The 17,514-nt window shown below is 41.8% G+C and overlaps 1 protein-coding gene, 1 non-coding gene and 2 pseudogenes across 2 annotated transcripts; 3 read left to right on the top strand and 1 right to left on the bottom strand.

Annotated features, from left to right (window-relative positions):
• Positions 1-821: 821 nt before the first annotated feature.
• On the top strand, positions 822-3,276 carry LOC102715217 (annotated as a pseudogene).
• A 4,411-nt stretch (positions 3,277-7,687) lies between these two features.
• Positions 7,688-15,102, top strand: LOC102716788 (annotated as a pseudogene).
• Positions 15,103-15,664: 562 nt separating this feature from the next.
• On the top strand, positions 15,665-15,745 carry TRNAL-AAG. The gene has a single exon. It is a non-coding gene; the product is annotated as a tRNA-Leu (tRNA).
• Positions 15,746-15,934: 189 nt separating this feature from the next.
• LOC102714932 lies at positions 15,935-17,197 on the bottom strand. The gene is made up of 2 exons (XM_015838471.2): positions 17,001-17,197; positions 15,935-16,801 (listed from the first exon to the last, which is right to left on the bottom strand). The coding sequence occupies exon 2, from the start codon at positions 16,768-16,770 to the stop codon at positions 16,405-16,407; it is 366 nt and encodes a 121-aa protein (XP_015693957.2). The 5' UTR covers positions 16,771-16,801; positions 17,001-17,197; the 3' UTR covers positions 15,935-16,404.
• Between the last annotated feature and the right edge of the window lie 317 nt (positions 17,198-17,514).

Raw genomic sequence — 17,514 nt, 5'->3', positions numbered from 1 at the left:
TGTTTAAAATCGCTATAAGAGCATCTCCATCAACATTACCAAATGTCTCTCCAAGCTAAAATTTAACAATTTAGCCTCAAAATTGCACTCCAGCAGAATGGCCAACCGGATGACCAAACAATCCGGCTGGCCAAACCAGCCCTCCCACTTACCAAATTTCGCCAGCTAAACTAGACTTGCCATATATGGGCCCTACGCGTGGGGCCCACACTCCACAGTACAGAGACCTCTCTCGTCCACCTCAAGCCGACGTTGCTCAAGTAGTCCACCGTCGCTGCTCGGGATAGGCTAGCGCTGCCGCCATCGGCCAGCCGGCCACCCCCGCCGCTGTCCGATGAGCCTCCCTCGGCGCTGCCGGCCAGATCGGCTACTAAATCCGTCGCCGTCCAGATCCGGCCACACCACCATCATTGTTGAGGTTGTCGTCACCGGGTCATCGTTGTCAAGGTCGCCGGCGTCACGCCGACGTCGCGCCACCGCTCCGGTGCGACACCACCTTCCTGCACCGGCGCCTGCCTTGGCCTGTGAGAGCAAGAGAAAAAGAAAGAGGGAGAGGGAGAGAAAAGAAGAGACTGACGGTCCAGTTGTCAGTCTCATAATAGAGGGGGTGGATGGAGAGACTGTTAAAGTAAAAAATAAATTTAAGTGCCAAATGGAATGGAGAGTAGCCAAATTGGTATTTTGAGAGTCTAATTCGAGCTGTCTGTTGGAGATGCTCTAGTCTCGTTGGCTAAATCCACCGTTGTTCAAATGGGCCCACTAGTGATGTGTTTGTATATAATCGGATTATCTTATGGACGCACACGCTGACAAGTCTACACTAGAAAAGCAGTTGAAACCAGTCTACACAAATTAACCTGCAGAGCAGCCAACCATGGCGGACTCGGGGGACGAGGAGGACGAAAGCCTCCACGTGCTTCTCCTCTCCTACCCGACGCAAGGCCACATCAATCCGCTCCTCCAGTTCGGCAAGCGCCTCGCCGCCCACCGCGGCGTCCGGTGCACCCTCGCCGTGTCGCGGTTCGCCCTCGCGCAGAGCGGCGGCGAGCCACGCACGGGGGGCGCCGTCCACGTCGCCGCCTACTCCGACGGCTGCGACCGCGGCGGCTTCCACGAGGCCGGCGGCATCGTGAGCTACCTGGCCAGGCTGGAGTCCGCCGGGTCGGACACCGTCGGCGAGCTCCTCCGCGGCGAGGCTGCCCGGGGCCGGGCCGTGCGCGTGGTGGTCTACGACGCGTTCATGCCGTGGGCGCCGCGCGTGGCGCGCCGCCACGGCGCGGCGAGCGAGCGCGGCCTTCTTCACCCAGGCGTGCGCGGTGAACGTCGTGTACGGGCACGCGTGGGCCGGCCGGATCAAGCTGCCGGTCGTCGCCGGCGCCGGCGCCCCGGCGCTCGAGCTGCCCGGCCTGCAGGTCCCCCTCGAGCCGCACGACCTGCCGACGTTCTTGACGGAGACGAGCGACTACCCGGCGTACCTCAACCTGGTGCTGAAGCAGTTCGACGGCCTGGACGCCGCCGACCATGCCCTCATCAACTCCTACGAGTTGCAGCCGCAGGTAATCTATACTATTCTAAAATTTAGAAGATAATAACGATGAGAGCGAATCTGCTATCCATCGACTCTATCATCCATGTTCGCAAATATTCTTGTTTATCAACGGTAAGAAGCAACTATTAACGACTCCCTCCGTCACTAAAATTCAACGCCGTTGATTTTTTTATACACGTCTGACTATTCGTTTTATTTAAAAAATTTACGTAATTATTAATTATTTTTATATTATTTTATTTATTGTTAAATATACTTTTATCCATGTATATAATTTTACATATTTTACAAAAGAATTTAGATAAAACACGGTCAAACAGGTAGCAAAAGGTTAACATCGTAGAATATTTAGAAACAGAGGTAGAGGTAGTAGTATAGTATATACCCTTATTATTTTCTATCCATGAATCGGAGTACATGACATCTACATGGAGAATAAAGACGGTAGGACCGACCGTGCCGTCAGCTTACCTTGACAAGCGGCTCCCCAACGACAGATCATACGGTTTCCAGCTCCACGACCCAGTAACCACGACAAGATCCTAGCTAGATGCAAGGTCATCGTCAACACGTTCCATCGTGTATGTCTCGTTTGGCAGCATCGCAAAGCCTAGCCCAAGGCAGATAGCCGAGGTGGCAGAGGGTCTGTGCAACAGCGGCAAGGCCTTTCTTTGGGCGGTGAGGGCCTCAGAGGCCTCAAAGATACCATAAGGCTTTGCTGAAAGGGTGAAGGAGAGGGGGCTCATCGTGACATGGAGCCCCCAGCTGGAGGTGCTGGCTCACTTGGCTGTCGGGTGCTTCGTAACGCATTGCGGATGGAACTCGATAATGGAGGGGTTGAGCGCCGGTGTACCTATGGTAGCGGTTTCTTAGTGGTCCGATCGACCAGACCATAAATGCCAAGTATGTCGAGGATGACGAAGGGGTGGTGAGGAGGGAGGAGATTGAGAGGTGTGTGAGGGAGGTGATGGAAGGGGAGAGAAATAGAGTACAAAGCAAATGCTGCTGATCGGAGGGAGAAAGCCAAGAAAACATGAGTATTGGGGGTAGTTCCGACAACAACATTATGGAGTTCCTCCTTAAACATGGGTTAAAAAAATAATGACAAAGGTGAGTCATCAACCACTCGTTCATGTCTCCAGTACATCACCGGTCATTTGTGTTCCACGTTTCCTGTTTAAATGTCAATTATTTGTGGCATCTTCTGATGCTCTAGTCACTGTTTGATAGGCCATATAATCAATTTATCGTACAACATGTGACTAGACATTGATACTGATGGTCACATGAATCTAATGCATATCCTATGCCCTGAAATATAAGCACTTTTAGAATTTTTGACGAGGATTGCCGAGAGATGAAACTATATGAGTGGTTAGAACTGACTGAGGTAATTAACGTTACGAAAAATTTAAATAAAAGTTGAATGTGATTGGTCGAAACGACGGGATTTAAATGCTAAGGGGTCTCTTTGGTTTGAAGGAGAAAAATAGAGGAGCGGTTTGAAGGAGAAAAATAGAGGAATTGAACTGTTTTTTCTGAAAATCCAGTAAAATTTCTATGATGTGAAGAAGCCCTAAAAGTATTGAATTAGTTATGGGAATCAGGTGCACACGTAGGCACAAACGACACGTATAAATGTACACCTATTTTAACTGCACGACGGTAGGCGACAGGGGGCCGGCCAACTCGTAGGTCATTCCTCAATGCCATTAATACGTTTGGATCTCATATATTGTTCTTTCGTTGGGCTACCAGTGTTGATGACAGGACCACTTTTATAATGAGGGTATTAGACCTGGTCATGGAGGATCATCCAAGGATAAATATACGATGGAGGAATATGATATAAGGTGAAGGACAATACTCCATCCGTTTCAAAATACAAGACACAATTATCATATATACAAAGACCAATAAACATTTAATCATACATTTACTTAGTACAAACCAACCAATGCCTGCTATCTATTTTTGTTTTAGTTTATTATTCTACCAATGCATGTAGTAATGTAATTAATATGCTTCTTATATTTTGAAATATAGGAGTAAAGTAGCCGTGGCTTATATTTTGGAACGGGAGGAGAGTGGTTAACCAAATCAACCGGTGAATTTGAACACTTGAAAGTTTAAACGAATGGTCCAAAGTATTCAATGAGGGCACGTACAACGCGTCGTAGTTAGCCGTAGACATGCAATGATTTTTTGCAAAAAAACACCCCCACTACGTGCAGCTACTGCCCCGCCGTCGCTTCATTCGCATACGGGTTGTGCTCGAGTTCCCAGGCAAATCGCCGAGGAAGCCGACCGTTGTACGCCACGCAGCCAGGAAACGGCAGAACCAAAGGATTTGTTGTACGCTGATCAACCTGTTGCTTTTGCTCTTTCTCTCTCTCTCTTTTTTTTTTTTGCCTAGTGTGAACGGTTCAAGTATCATTTTTTTCAAGCGTGAACTCTATTGTGTGCACGTGAATTTAAGTATATCAAGTTTGAACTATCATATATCAAGTGTGAATTATTTCAATATATTATGCATTCTCAACAAAATAGTTAACAAAGATCAAATATGCAATAGATCATCGTGATTTCTATGTCAAAGATTGAATTAAACACCTTACAGACAGCTAAACAGAGGACTCATCGTACAAACTGTCTGTTTATGTTGTCTATTTATGCTAAAGAGACGGCATCTGTCTACACTGTTGTACTTGCCCTGAGCTACAATCGATAAGGAGATAATCGGTCGTAGGCCGTGTTAGTCCCTAGGCTAAGGCCGTGTTAGTTGGGGGAGGAGGTAAGTTAATTTACCCAACGTGAAAAACAGAGTAATAGATTAGTACATAATTAATTATTAATTATAAATTATTAAAAAATATGAAATAGATTAACATGATTTTTTAAAATAACTTTTCTATAGAAAATTTTTTCTAAAAAATACACCGTATAGTAGTCTGGGAAACGTGCGTGCGGAAAATGAGGGAGCTAAGTTAACTTAGCTACTCCCCCGAACACAACCTAAGTTATCTAAACACCCTCGCTTCTCACGTGCGCGCTTTTCGAAATGCTAAACGGTGTATTTTTTACAAAACATTTCTATAGAAAAGTTGTTTAAAAAATCATATTAATCTATTTTATATTTTTTTAATAATTAACAAGTAATTAATTATATACTAATCTATTACTACGTTTTTCACGCCGATAACTAACCATCCCTAGCCCCACTCCCGAATGCGGCCGTAATGGTTAGATCATTAAATGGCTGAAGTGGTGTGATCAATTGAATGGGAGCCTGGGAACATGAACGCGACTAAGAGCATATCCAACAGATTTTCTATTAGGTTCTTCAAGCCAAATTTTAGTCATTCAAAGCAAAAAACGAGCTCCAACAGAATGACCAAGCCATCCGACTGGCCAAACGTGCTCTCTCGCTGGCCAAATTTGGCCAGTCTTTGCCCAACCCTAGAGACTTGCCAAACAGTGGGTCCCACTACTACAACTCCTACTACTCGTGAACAGTACTACTACTACTCGTGCACTAGTACTACTACACACGTCGCCGGCTGACCACCACCGTCGTCTGTCGTCCGCATCGACCGCCGACGTCGCCATTTGCGTCGACCGCCGTCCGCCACCACCGTACCCAGCCATGCCCAGGGCCACCTTTCGTGCCGTCCTTTGTTGACCGCCACCGTGCCCGCGGCCGCCGTCCACGCCATTGCCGCGAGGGCTGGCTGCCGCCGACGTCCGTGCCCGCGGCCACCGCACGCTATCGCCGCGACTGCCACGGCCGCCTTCCGCCTCCCTGCGCTCGACCGTGCTGCTGCCTCCCCGCGCGCTGCCCCGACGCCTGGCTCCTCGACGGAGAAGGAGAGAAAAGAAAGAGAGAGGAAGTAAAAGAAAAGGAAAGAGTGATAGAGAAAGAGAGAAAGAGAGAAGGAAAGAAAATAAGAGGCTGACATGTGGGGTCCAAATATCATTGACTCAGGATAGAGAGAATAGATAGAGAGACTGTTGGAGTAAAAAACAAATTTGACTTGCCAAATAAAATGAAGAATGGTTAAATAGAGATTTGGAGAGTCTAATTTGAACATGCTGTTGGAGATGCTCTAACATACGAACATGAATGCGGCCTCGCTAATATTTGTGCCGCGGATTACATGCGACCCGACAATAGGGTGACAGCTTTATGAAAAGACTAATTGGTGCGCTCAGAGCCTCTCTCCATGCGAACACTTCCGAGATAGGTAAATTTTTTTATTTTATATGTATAAAGTTTGCATATAATTTATATGTATAAAAATTTCTATACATTTAAGTTTATATCTATAACATTTGTGAATACACAGAGTTTGTATGTAACGATATATGTGTGTAAATTTATATACATAAAGTACATATGTATTAAATGTATAATGTATACACACACAATATATATATATATATATATATATATATATATATAAGTTTATACGCCTAAAGTTTATCTATATAAAATTTGTTTCTGTGTATATATATACACTTACGTACGTCCGTACTCACTCCGTCCCAAAATAAACCATCTTTTCGGTTTTTATACAGTGTTTTACTCTTCGTCTTATTAAAAAATTTACGATTAATAATTTTATTTTTATTAAATGATAAAAGATGAATAGTACTTTACGTGTGACTATTTTTTTAAATTTCTTTTAAGTTTTTCAAATAATACGGATGGTCAGACGCTCGACACAAAAATCGAAAATTTCGTTTTTACGAGACAGAGGAAGCATGTATGAGAGAGAGTGGGGAAAGGAAGGAAGCGCCGCGTGCTCTCCCCGTGCCCGAGCAGTGGTCGCTGATTAGAGCATCTCCAGCAGCTCATGTAAATTTGGTCATCCATATCTTCATTTGGATGATCATCTAAACTAGTTTCATCCTTCATATTTCTTTGTACTCCACTAAATCATCTATATATGACATCCTTTATATCTCTTTGAAGGACTGAGAAAGATCATCTAAATACGAAGGTTCTCTCTCCTAATATGGATGACATCTAAAAATAGATGATAGGATAGTCGTTCTGTTGGAGCTCTGTTGAAGCTCAATTTGCAGTCTTCATACTCTATTTTTAGGATATAGGATAGAATAGATGAGTTGTTGGGATGCTCTTAGACCGCCCATGCATGCAGCTTTACCTGCACGACGGAACGGGCCGACCTGCAGCCTGGATTGCTTGGGCCCGTGAACAGAAAATTTAACTTGAAGGATTGAGAAAGATCATCTAAATACGAAGGTTCTCTCCTAATATGGATGACATCTAAAAATAGATGATAGGATAGTCGTTCTGTTAGAGCTCTGTTGAAGCTCAATTTGCAGTCTTCATACTCTATTTTTAGGATATAGGATGGAATAGATGAGTTGTTGGGATGCTCTTAGACCGCCCCTGCATGCAACTTTACCTGCACGACGGAACGGGCCGACCTGCAGCCTGGATTGCTTGGGCCCGTGAACAGAAAATTTAACTTTTTGCCATTCTTACTTAGGGATGACAATTTGGGTACGGATAGGTAGTACCCATATCCGACCCGAATCGACGCGGGTATGGGTACATGTATTTTTCTCCACTCGCGGGTAACCCGTCAGTACCCGAACGTAGCCTACATATTGAATTTTGTCTAAAAATTTATTATGTTATTCATGTAATAATATTTGTAATGTACTTTCTTTTAGCTAAAAACTTTAATATGACATATGTATTATGAGCAATATGTAATATGTTGTATTTGTTAAACTTTTCATATGTGATGCAATACTGTATTCTAAGCAGTATATTTAGTTTGTTGTATATGTTGGAAATGATTATTTTGATGTACTTTTGACATGTGAAATGGAAGACCCGATTTATACTGATACCCGCGCGGTACCCGACGGGTACGGGTATGAGTATCAAATTTTAACCGCGGTACGGGTATGGGTAGAGAATTCTACCTGCAACCTTCAAGTTGGCGGACGGATAATTGCTCTAGCCCCGTTACTATCCCTATTCTTATTGGTGGTTAAAATAGATTTGTCACTCGCTGTTTATGATATATGGGTCCTCGTGAATCTATGATATGTGGATAGAGTGACAAATTCGTAACCACCATCCGTAAAAGTGGCACTTCGCCTGTCATGAAAAAAAAAACCCCAAAAAACCAGCGTCGCCCCAGTTCGAACGGCCTCCAAAGCCCTAGGCGGGCGCCGCCTCCATGGACGCCGTCCCGTCGCCGGCGACGGAGGACGAGACGATCGCGCGGAGGCGCTCCCGCCGCGTCAGCTTCGCGGACCGCGGTGCACGTCTTCGACCGCGACGAGGACTTCGACACCCCACCGGAGGAGCGCGTCGCCATCACCCCGTCCCCGTACCCGCCCCTCTCCCCGGGGAACCCCGCGGCGGAGGAAGGCAAGGGGAATGAGGGGGACGAGGAGGAAGAGGAGGAGGAGGAGGGGTTCGTGCGCCCGCCTTTCCGCTTCCTGAACAGCGACGACGTCGAGTCGTCCTCCCCCGGCAGCGCCGCTGGATCCGTCGTCTCCAACGATGGTGGGACACCCCCTCCGTACTAATCTCATCTAGCAAAAACATGCGTGCATTCGCTTGTTTAGTTTTACGATAGAGTGCTTGTATTCCAACTTCCAAGTGCTGTTCAATCGGGTATTTGTTTGGGGTTACTTATAGGTCTGGATTGTTAAGTTTATCATGTCAATTTTGGCTTAATCATAGGTTCCTTAACTTTCTCTAAGTTCTCAACACCAAATATATGGTGCAAACCAATCTCATCAAGGCAAAATGTGTGCATTCTCTTGTTTAATTTGATGGTAATCCTCATCATTTTGGGGTCTTAGAAGTGCCGCTGAACTGTTTACTTGTTGATGGGGGTTACTTACAAAGCTAGGATTGCCACATTTATCATTTCAACCTTCACTTATAATCATAAGTTCCTTGACATTCTCTAAGTACTCAACCCCATATGTTTATGTCAAATGGGGCTCTTGTCTCGATATTCATCTACTTAAGCAATTTGACAAAACTTAACGATGTCCATGTGTATACTTGTATGGTAATTTTAGTTTTAGTTGTTTTCAGGTTTTCAGTTTTACTTATCACTTTATCAGCTGGACTAAATATAGAAGTGGAGCCAATTTTCATTTATGTTATCCTTGCAAATTCTGAGAAACCATGCCTCAGTGGTGTCAAGGCCATATACTATGCCTTTTGTTTAGAAGTCATGCAATCAAGTGTCAAATTTTGTGACATACCTGTTCCCTTACTAGTGTGGCACATCAGACTAATTGGACCCCTCAACTGCTTAGTACAGATGGAGATTGCCTGACATTTGAACTCAGTGCGATTGTACTTTTTATTAAGCAAATATAAGAGTACCTGCTCATTAATATCTTTTGAGTCTCATATCCTTGCAAATTTGAGTTTTTGGTAGTGAATTCATGCCTCTAATGCAAGAGCACATCAGTTGTGTTAGTTGTTTCTTAGCAATAATGCTGTCTTGTTTTGTGGAAAAAATACTGTCTTCTTGTTTACAGCCCCTTATGACAGATGAGGATTTCTTTGGGCCTGTGTCGAAAAGCTTTCTTCTATCTGGAAGACCATTAGATTCTGGAATATCAGATGATGGAAACCATGATATGACTTTAGATTCAGAAACATTCTCAAGACATTTTCGCAGCATTGCTCCTCCTGATGACTGTTCACTCAATTCAATTGGAAGTCTAAGGACACCCAATTCAGCATCTGTCGGGCCATCAAAGGAACTGACTGGATCAGGGTATGATGGAAAGTCATGTAATAGCCAGGATGCATTGACTAACATGAGTCTGCTGGCAGATAACCCTGAGCGTTATGATTATGCTAAACTATCACCCACACTGAGCAATTTATTGCAGAAGGTAAAAGATGTCCACGAAGCAATATCTCCTAAAAATGACTCTGGTACTGTAACTCCTGTTCACAGTTCAGCTTTGGTTGCATCAAAGGAAAAAAGTAGGGAAGACAAATTATCAATCTGCAGTGTTATCTCTTTTGGTGACCTGGATGCTATCGGCCCTCGTGAGGAGCACATTACTAGCACTGAGCCAATTCAAGAGGATAATGCAATGATAGTTGATGTTAATGAGATCAGTCAAACTCCACAAGGGTCTATATCCTCCCTATGCTAAAGGCAAAAACTTCACTCCTGTTGCTCTTTCCACTAGTAACGTGGTAAGCCTGGAGGCTTCTTCTTTGGGGAGTGAGTTTGTACAACATAGCTAGAGAATTTCAACTCTGGCTGATAATATGAGATCCAAACTGTATGAATCACCTGCAACTCATAATCTCCGACTACCATTTATAGAAGGGAATGAGCTTAGTCTTACACTAAATGCCATTATTGGCAATACAGAAAATCATGGCTCCACCATGTCAGTGCCTTCTAATTCTATTCCACAACGGCACGTGAAGAAAGCTGGTCAGACTTCCTCTTTAGGTACTCCAAGGCTGGGGATAAAGGAGGTCACTAAGATTCAGGAGATGCCATGCAATTTCCTTATAATGGAACCTAGCCATGAGCGGAATTCTATCCAGGATTCTGATGGGGGTGAAAGAAAAAGGAGTATCGATGAAAATGATCTTGCTGAACAAGAGTGTCCTCTGAAAATATCAAAGGCACCAAGAAGTCCAACAACATCACTAAAACAGCTTCCTTGTGTATCCTTGTATTCTAGTATGGTAGAAGAAAATCAGAGTGATGCTTGTGGTAATGAACAATCAATACATGTTGATTGGAGCAAGGTAATGCTTGAATGTTTAAACTATAAATCTATAATCACTTTGTAAGTTACCCATGCCTTTTGTTCTTCAAGGCATTTGAACTTTGAGATAACTAGTCTACATAAGTCTGAACTGTTTCTCATTGTACAGATAATGCTCATGGTATCTAATGCCACAAGTCAAGTTTTCTCGACATCTCTAAGTAGGGTTAAACCACAACAGGTACAGTAAACCTGGATTCAGATGACTACCATTTGTTCAAAGATTGTTTGCTTGTTCCCAAACTTGTGTACTGAAATCTTGTCAAGGTACACATCTTGGTGTTCACTTGTTCAGAATATTCATTGTTGCATCTGATTGGTTCAATTCAATCTGATAACCTAGCACTAAAGTGTTCTGTAGAACTGCTTTTGCAAAGTGTGGATTGTGTTTTACTGTTTCGTTTTAAATGAAGCTTGACATGATTGAAGATATGCTGGGGAAAATTCAGAGGGCTAGAAACTTTAAGAGGCTTTTTACTGCTGTGGTATGCTTTCATCACTAAGTTGTATTGTGCTCTCTGTTTGCTGTTAGAAAAATTAATTCAATTTACCTGGTTGTCATTTTTCCTCTGAATTCAGAGGATTCAAGATTGTTGTAATGATAAGCAGAAGAGGTAGGTTCTGATGCCTATATCATCACTGCATATTACGTAGCTGCAAATATGTAATTCTACATCTGTTTCCAGATTAGCTGAGGCACGATCTCTGATTGACAAGCTTTTGTACGAAAAGGCAAAGCTGCAAATAAATCGTGTAAAGCTAGAGAAATTACAGGTGGGAACTTCTTTCTTGTCCTTTCAGTCCCTTTAATTGCTTCTAAGGTACAGTAATCTGCTTGCTTACTCCCTTGCTTTCTCTTTTGGTGCAGAATAAAGCATGGGCATGCCAAGATAGAATCCAAGAGTGCCGCTATCTGAAATCCAAGATTTCAGACCTGAAGGGTGCTCCTGTTCATGCAACAACTTTGATCACTGCCAGTGACAGACAGGTTGTAATGTCCTTAACAGAAATGCTCAGTGTTGTATACATTTACAGTTTTAGATCATTCTGCCTCTCTTTTAGTTTTGCATATCATGCTTTCTAGCACTCCTTTCGAATAACCTTGTTGGTTTCTTTTGCCAAGCCTGTAAGGTCCAGTTAGCCATCGACTATAGACAAACTACAGATGAAGGATCAATGTTATGAAAAGCCTAAAAAAAATTGACTTGTGGTTTTTTTTGTAGTGGTTTGCTTCATCTCAGATGTACTAGATGAGAAATGATAATCTGGAAAGTTCAATCCTGCAGATCTAACATTCAATAATTTAGAGATTCCTTGTACTTTCTGTCATGACTCATGAAGCTCTCCTTAACTTCCTACTGTTACAGACTTACAGTTACCACTTTTGCTGCTCATGCTACTTTTGCCAACTCTTCTATTTTTGTTTTCTCTTTCTTTCTTTTGTAATATTATATTTCTTCTACGGTACCACCATCTAATTTTGTAGTAGTGAACTATTTATCTATAAGGGCTTATTCATCTACTATATTTGTAGGAAAGACTTGCTTTGATAACTGAAAAGAAGCTTGCACTTGACATGATTAAAAAGAAAGTGGAGAGATCAAGGAGTTCTCTTGAATATTTTTGCACCACTAAAGGTGATATTAGCTGTGATGATTTTATTGTGGCTGCTGAACAGCAATTGGAGATGAGGAGTCAATGTCGGATTATCCACCAGCAAGCATGGGTATTGGTGTACAACTAAAATCTACTATACATACTTCACTCTTTTTTGTACTGACATTTTGTTTGTTTTATCAGCTTTGGGAGTTGAATGACCTTGTTAAAAGGGAAAATAAGTGTGATATTGTTCTGAACTATTGTAGTTTGTTGTTCCAAAGGTAACCATTTCCGGAATTGTTCTTTCATATTGTGCTGTGTAGCAACCATTACTATACCCTATGCACTCTGGTATGGGGCACCATTTGTCAGTACTCGTCCACACCAAATGCTGGCATTAAATAGGTCTATGGGCATCCATAAGTGGATGATTTTCCTTTTTGTGACACTGTAGACCTAGCAAGTTGCAATATGTTTCTATTTTCTGTGTTTCAGGATAATATTTCTGTGCAAAAACAGCACAAAACTTGTCTATACCTGCCACGTGGGAAGATTTTTGTAATAGTTGAAATGCTAAATAAGATACAGAGTTGCTTTTTACTGGTGTAACCCTTATCCTGACCATGTATTCCAGCAATTGCCATGTTTGCTTATCATCTCCTGTTTTGCATTCAGTGATCACTGCAAGCCAAGAGAATGAGAACATTCTCCCTCAGTCTGTATCTTACATGTATTGCTATTCCATTGGCAGAATCACCTTAAACATTAATGATATGTCCCTCTTTGTGAATAATTCATTGAGTGGAAGCATAATAGGCCAGGTAAGACGACTAAACTAGCATTTTCTTATTTTGTATTTAAGATCCTATGACACTATCTTTGGGCAGAAATTTCCAAATTTGAATGCACCTATGGCATTCAATTTTGTCCTCAAAGCTGAGGTGAACCAAAGAGTTAGCGACTTAAGATCACTGCAGAAGAAGACAATGGTAAGCTGACCTTCTACTTTGAAAATTCTGAGGTATGAGACAAGTTGGAGTAACTAGTTTTCATAGTAAAGTTAATATGAATATTTGTCTGAAAGGGATGTCTGGATAACCTTTTGTATCGTGTACATGATATGAACATGACATTGTATACCGCATCCATATGGCATAAGGTTTAGGTATGTTTTTACAAAATTCGGTGTGCTGTTGGTGCACCCTTTGCAATCCAATTACACTGTATATGCTTACTGTATATAGAATATAATTTGTTTATTACCCCCTCCATTTTTTTGTATGACATAACTAACCTATGTCATAGAAAAATGGAGGGAGTATCAGATTTTTTGAAGAATTGACTCTTATTCAAAATGGAGATGTATTTCTGGAGCCAGTAGGTATCCTTACAACTCATTATTGAATTTCCACTCTTCTGGTTTTCTTTTGTTGCTCACAACATGAGGTTCTCAGTGAAAATAGGACTGGTATATGACTTATTTTCACATGCACCTGGGGCTGTTAGCGTGCCTGTGCATGTATGAGTCTATGAGGTTGTTTCTAGTTCTGCCCTTTTCTTCTCTGTTGGTGTTCGCTACATATCTCTAGCATACGCTGATTTTCTATCACTTTGAAATCTATGGTGAAATCACTATAAAAGTAAATATTTGACTGTTGCTTAAAAAAAGATGGCTTGGTGCAGCAGAATCACATGGAATCTCCCTGCTTTAGAGATATGACAATAATGATTATTACTGCTATTACATGCTGAACTTCTTACATTCTGCATAATAAATAATAATTCACCACATCAGTTGCATCTATTTGAGCGTACAAACAACTTAGCTTTTAGTTGAGATGCTGACATGCTATCGTGTGTTATGAGTTCTATATTAGAAATATTTCTTTAGCGGGTTAATGAGCCATCTATTTCTGTAGGAAACAAGTTTGCTCCTGAGTAATCTTATTGATGTGCTAGTAGAAATCAAGATTGCTAAAATGGAGTTATTGAATCTGACTGCTGCGTCATTCAATATGGAGTCCAAGACATGTATGATCTTTATCTTTATAGTTTTGTGGTCATGTCGATAAAAATCAACTCCCAACTTGCATTACTATCCATAATAATGTGCACTACTCTTGTTAGCTTCTCAATGTATGTTCTGTTTTTTTGTCATTTTTGTGGGGGAAGGCAGGAAGTGGATGGGTTATCAAGCAAAATGCTGATAAGTGAGAACCAATGGAAGTAATGGATCAAGGCACACCTGAAAGAAATAGTACAGAATTTCATGGTTAGAATATATTATCTGATCAAACCGAAAATGCATACAAACAGAAAGATAAAAATAGTTATGTCATCAATTGTGAGATTACTCAGAACTCCAATGCCGCTATTGCTATATCTTTATATCAAGTTCAGTAATGGAGGTATCTAAGAGGCAAAAATATTTTTTTCTGAATGTATGTCAAGTGGTCTAACTTAGTTACTCTCGAAAGCAGGCAATTGTGTAATAATCACTATGTTTGCCTTGTTTCAAGTAGGTCCACTTGCATCCTCTCTCTGCTTCATGAATTTCAAGAGTGGGAAGAGAATTTCTTTCAGCATTGACATGGCAGACTTGAATCGGTCAGTTCACTACAAACTGGAGCTTATTTATGTTTCCATAATATGTTCATATCACAATAACCTCTTGCTTATTTTGGAACAGCGGGATCTATCCATCTGAGCCATCTGAGTTGCTGATAAAGGTGCACGAAGCTCAGACAACGGTAGCACAACCTGGCCTGGACAAGTTTATGTCTTCTTTAAGGGACCTTCAGCCAGGACGCTTGATGATCCTAAGGCTCTGCCGGATGGCCTCTAAGCTAATGTATGAATTACGGCCGTGGGTCGACTCGCGAGTATTTTAGAGTCGACTCTAGTTTAACTAAAGAGTAAAGTATATAGCCGGTCCTTAAATTTGTGCCGCGGTACCACTTAAATCCATAAACTTATTTTAATGTATCATCTAGGTTCATGAACTTATTTTAATATATCATCTAGGTCCATAAACTCGTTTTAATATACCATTCATGTCCATGATTTTAGACATTAAAACGAGTTTATGGACTTAAACGTATATTTTCTAAGTTTATGGACCTAATTGGTACCGCGCCACAAGTTTAAGGATCGGTCATGTACTTTACTCTTAACTAAATAAACTAAATTTTATTTTGTGGTGAAACTTAGTTCATTTTATTGAATTAGAGCTTATCCTAAACTACCCATGGGTCGACCCATACTCATCCTTAGAATTACTAGGCTGAGCCTATTTTCCATCTAGTACAAAGTAGAGCAAACAGTATGGGCAATATTACTACCGCTATGTAATATTTGTGGTGGCTGTTACCGTATGTATGTAATGATTTTGGTCGCCTTTTGGATTCTTAAATAGGCCCTTCCCTTGAGGACTTTCAATCAATCCATTGAAAGCGTTTGTATATAATTCTGGTTTTCTACACCATTTACGAGCAATCGTGCAGATATTTCAAGTTTTGCAGGTGCAGTTGCTTCTTAAACCAACTTGTTTTTGCTGACTGCAACTGTAACCATGTGTCCATGTGCTCTTTCATCTAGAAAGCATGTGATCTTGTAAACAACCTCTTGTTGGTGCTAGTGTTTTTAACAATAATGTACAACTAATGTGTTGCCTGTGGTTTTTACGATAATATACAAGTTGAGATGGCCGAGTTGGTCTAAGGCGCCAGATTAAGGTTCTGGTCCGAAAGGGCGTGGGTTCAAATCCCACTCTCAACAATTATTTTTCCCTTTTTTTTTTACTTTGATATATGACTCTGGCGAGATGATAAAACTAGAAACAAATAAAAAAGTTACTTTGATCTATGAACATGATGAGATGAAATGGATAAAAAAAATTACTTTAATCTATGAACGAGATGATAAATAAATTTCATAAATATCAGAAAAATTACCGTGCGTTGCAACGGGTAGAGATAATTTTAATTATATATAATTAGGAACGCTCTCCTCGTTGCTTACATTGGAGATGAGGTTTTATATGATTAACTCATGGTAAAACCTGCACCATTGAGTGTTTTTCAATATAAAATGCCTATGTTTCCATCTGATACATGGGTAGTTTAGCTCATTACGGCAACCTAAAAATTTGTTAATGCTTATATATTTTGTTATTCCTACTTTCTTTTTCATAAAAAGAAATATAACACGGCCAGCTGAGTTAATCTCAAGATCGAAGGTCTTAATAGCATGAGCATAGATCATTAATACAAAAGAAAGGGTGGTGCAGCAGATCGAGCTAGGGCCCCTCAATCTCTTCTCCTTCCCTGCATCATCACAAATTAAAGAAATCTAAGCAGGTGGACAAAATTAATGCCGCCGCGCCGGCCATTGCTACACGCCGGAGCCAGCTCGACGCCATGCATGCATGGACGACGTCATACGCCGGCCTTCTTGGTGCCCATGTCGCTGAGGCCGCAGCCGACGGAGCCGGCGAGCCCGCCGCCGCCGCGGTGGAGCCTGCACCGGAACGAGCCGGCGTGCGTCGTCGGCGAGCAGAGGCACGACGGCGCCGCCGCGGCCGCCCGGGGGCTCACGCCCAGCAGATGCTTCGACTGCGCGGCGGATGCCTGCTTCCTCGGCGTCGTCATCATCACCGCCGGCGCCTCCGGCGAGGTGGTCAGCGAGAACTTCCCCGACGCGGAGGCCTGGAGCACGTGCAGGGACTTCTTCTCCGGCACCGTCAGCTTCTTCATCGCCGCCGCCGGCGTCTTCAGCTGCTCCTCCATGCCGCCGCCGCGCATGCGGCGATCTTTGGTATGCCTCTCTTACCACCTAATCAATCGATCGATCGATTTCCACACCATTTTTCACACAAAATGTTGATCAATACAAGAAAATGTTGATCAAAACAACAAGAGGTGAGAACCAAAATTAAATTCATGCATTTCAACGAAATTTCATGAAACTAAAAAAAAATCAATTTGGCGGAGATGAAGAGAAATAACAAGAGAATAGTTGATTGATTAATTACCTTTGGATTGAAACAAAATCTAGTAGTTAAATAGCTAGGAATCCTTGTAATTAATTAATATTCAACCTAAATAGAATCACTCCATTAATTAATTTTGTGTAGGGAAGTAGTCACAAATTGAAGTAAAGAAAAGAGAGTGATTTTATCAATGCCCAACTCTATTTAAGGCTGCATAACAGCTGCACAAGCTATTTTTATCATGCCCTCCTAATTAACTGCTCTTACCTGTGCTTCAGATTCAGATATATCCACCATGCATGCCCGTTTATCTATCTGTTGAACAGTTGTGAGTGTGACTATTTTTGGAGGCAGTGCAACGCATACTTGGGTCATAAAAAATGTTTAATTAATATATCGTTTAATTTTTATAATGAAATACTTTTCTTCATAAAATCTAGATTATTTTTCAACCAAGATAAAATGTATATATATTGTAATATATTATGGAAAATTGTCCTTGATTACCGTATAGTTTAACGCAGAGTTATTAATTCACCTCCACATTTTTTCGTTG

The sequence above is a fragment of the Oryza brachyantha genome, chromosome 6 (assembly GCF_000231095.2).
Source record: "Oryza brachyantha chromosome 6, ObraRS2, whole genome shotgun sequence".
Classification (NCBI taxonomy): Eukaryota; Viridiplantae; Streptophyta; class Magnoliopsida; order Poales; family Poaceae; genus Oryza; species Oryza brachyantha.
The sequence above is the reverse complement of the archived record's forward strand: the minus strand, read 5'-3'. Positions and strand labels throughout refer to the sequence as shown.

Excerpts from the sequence above, each read along its gene's own strand:
- LOC102714932 (XM_015838471.2), bottom strand. The coding sequence starts at position 16,770 with ATGCGCGGCGGCGGCATGGAGGAGCAGCTGAAGACGCCGGCGGCGGCG.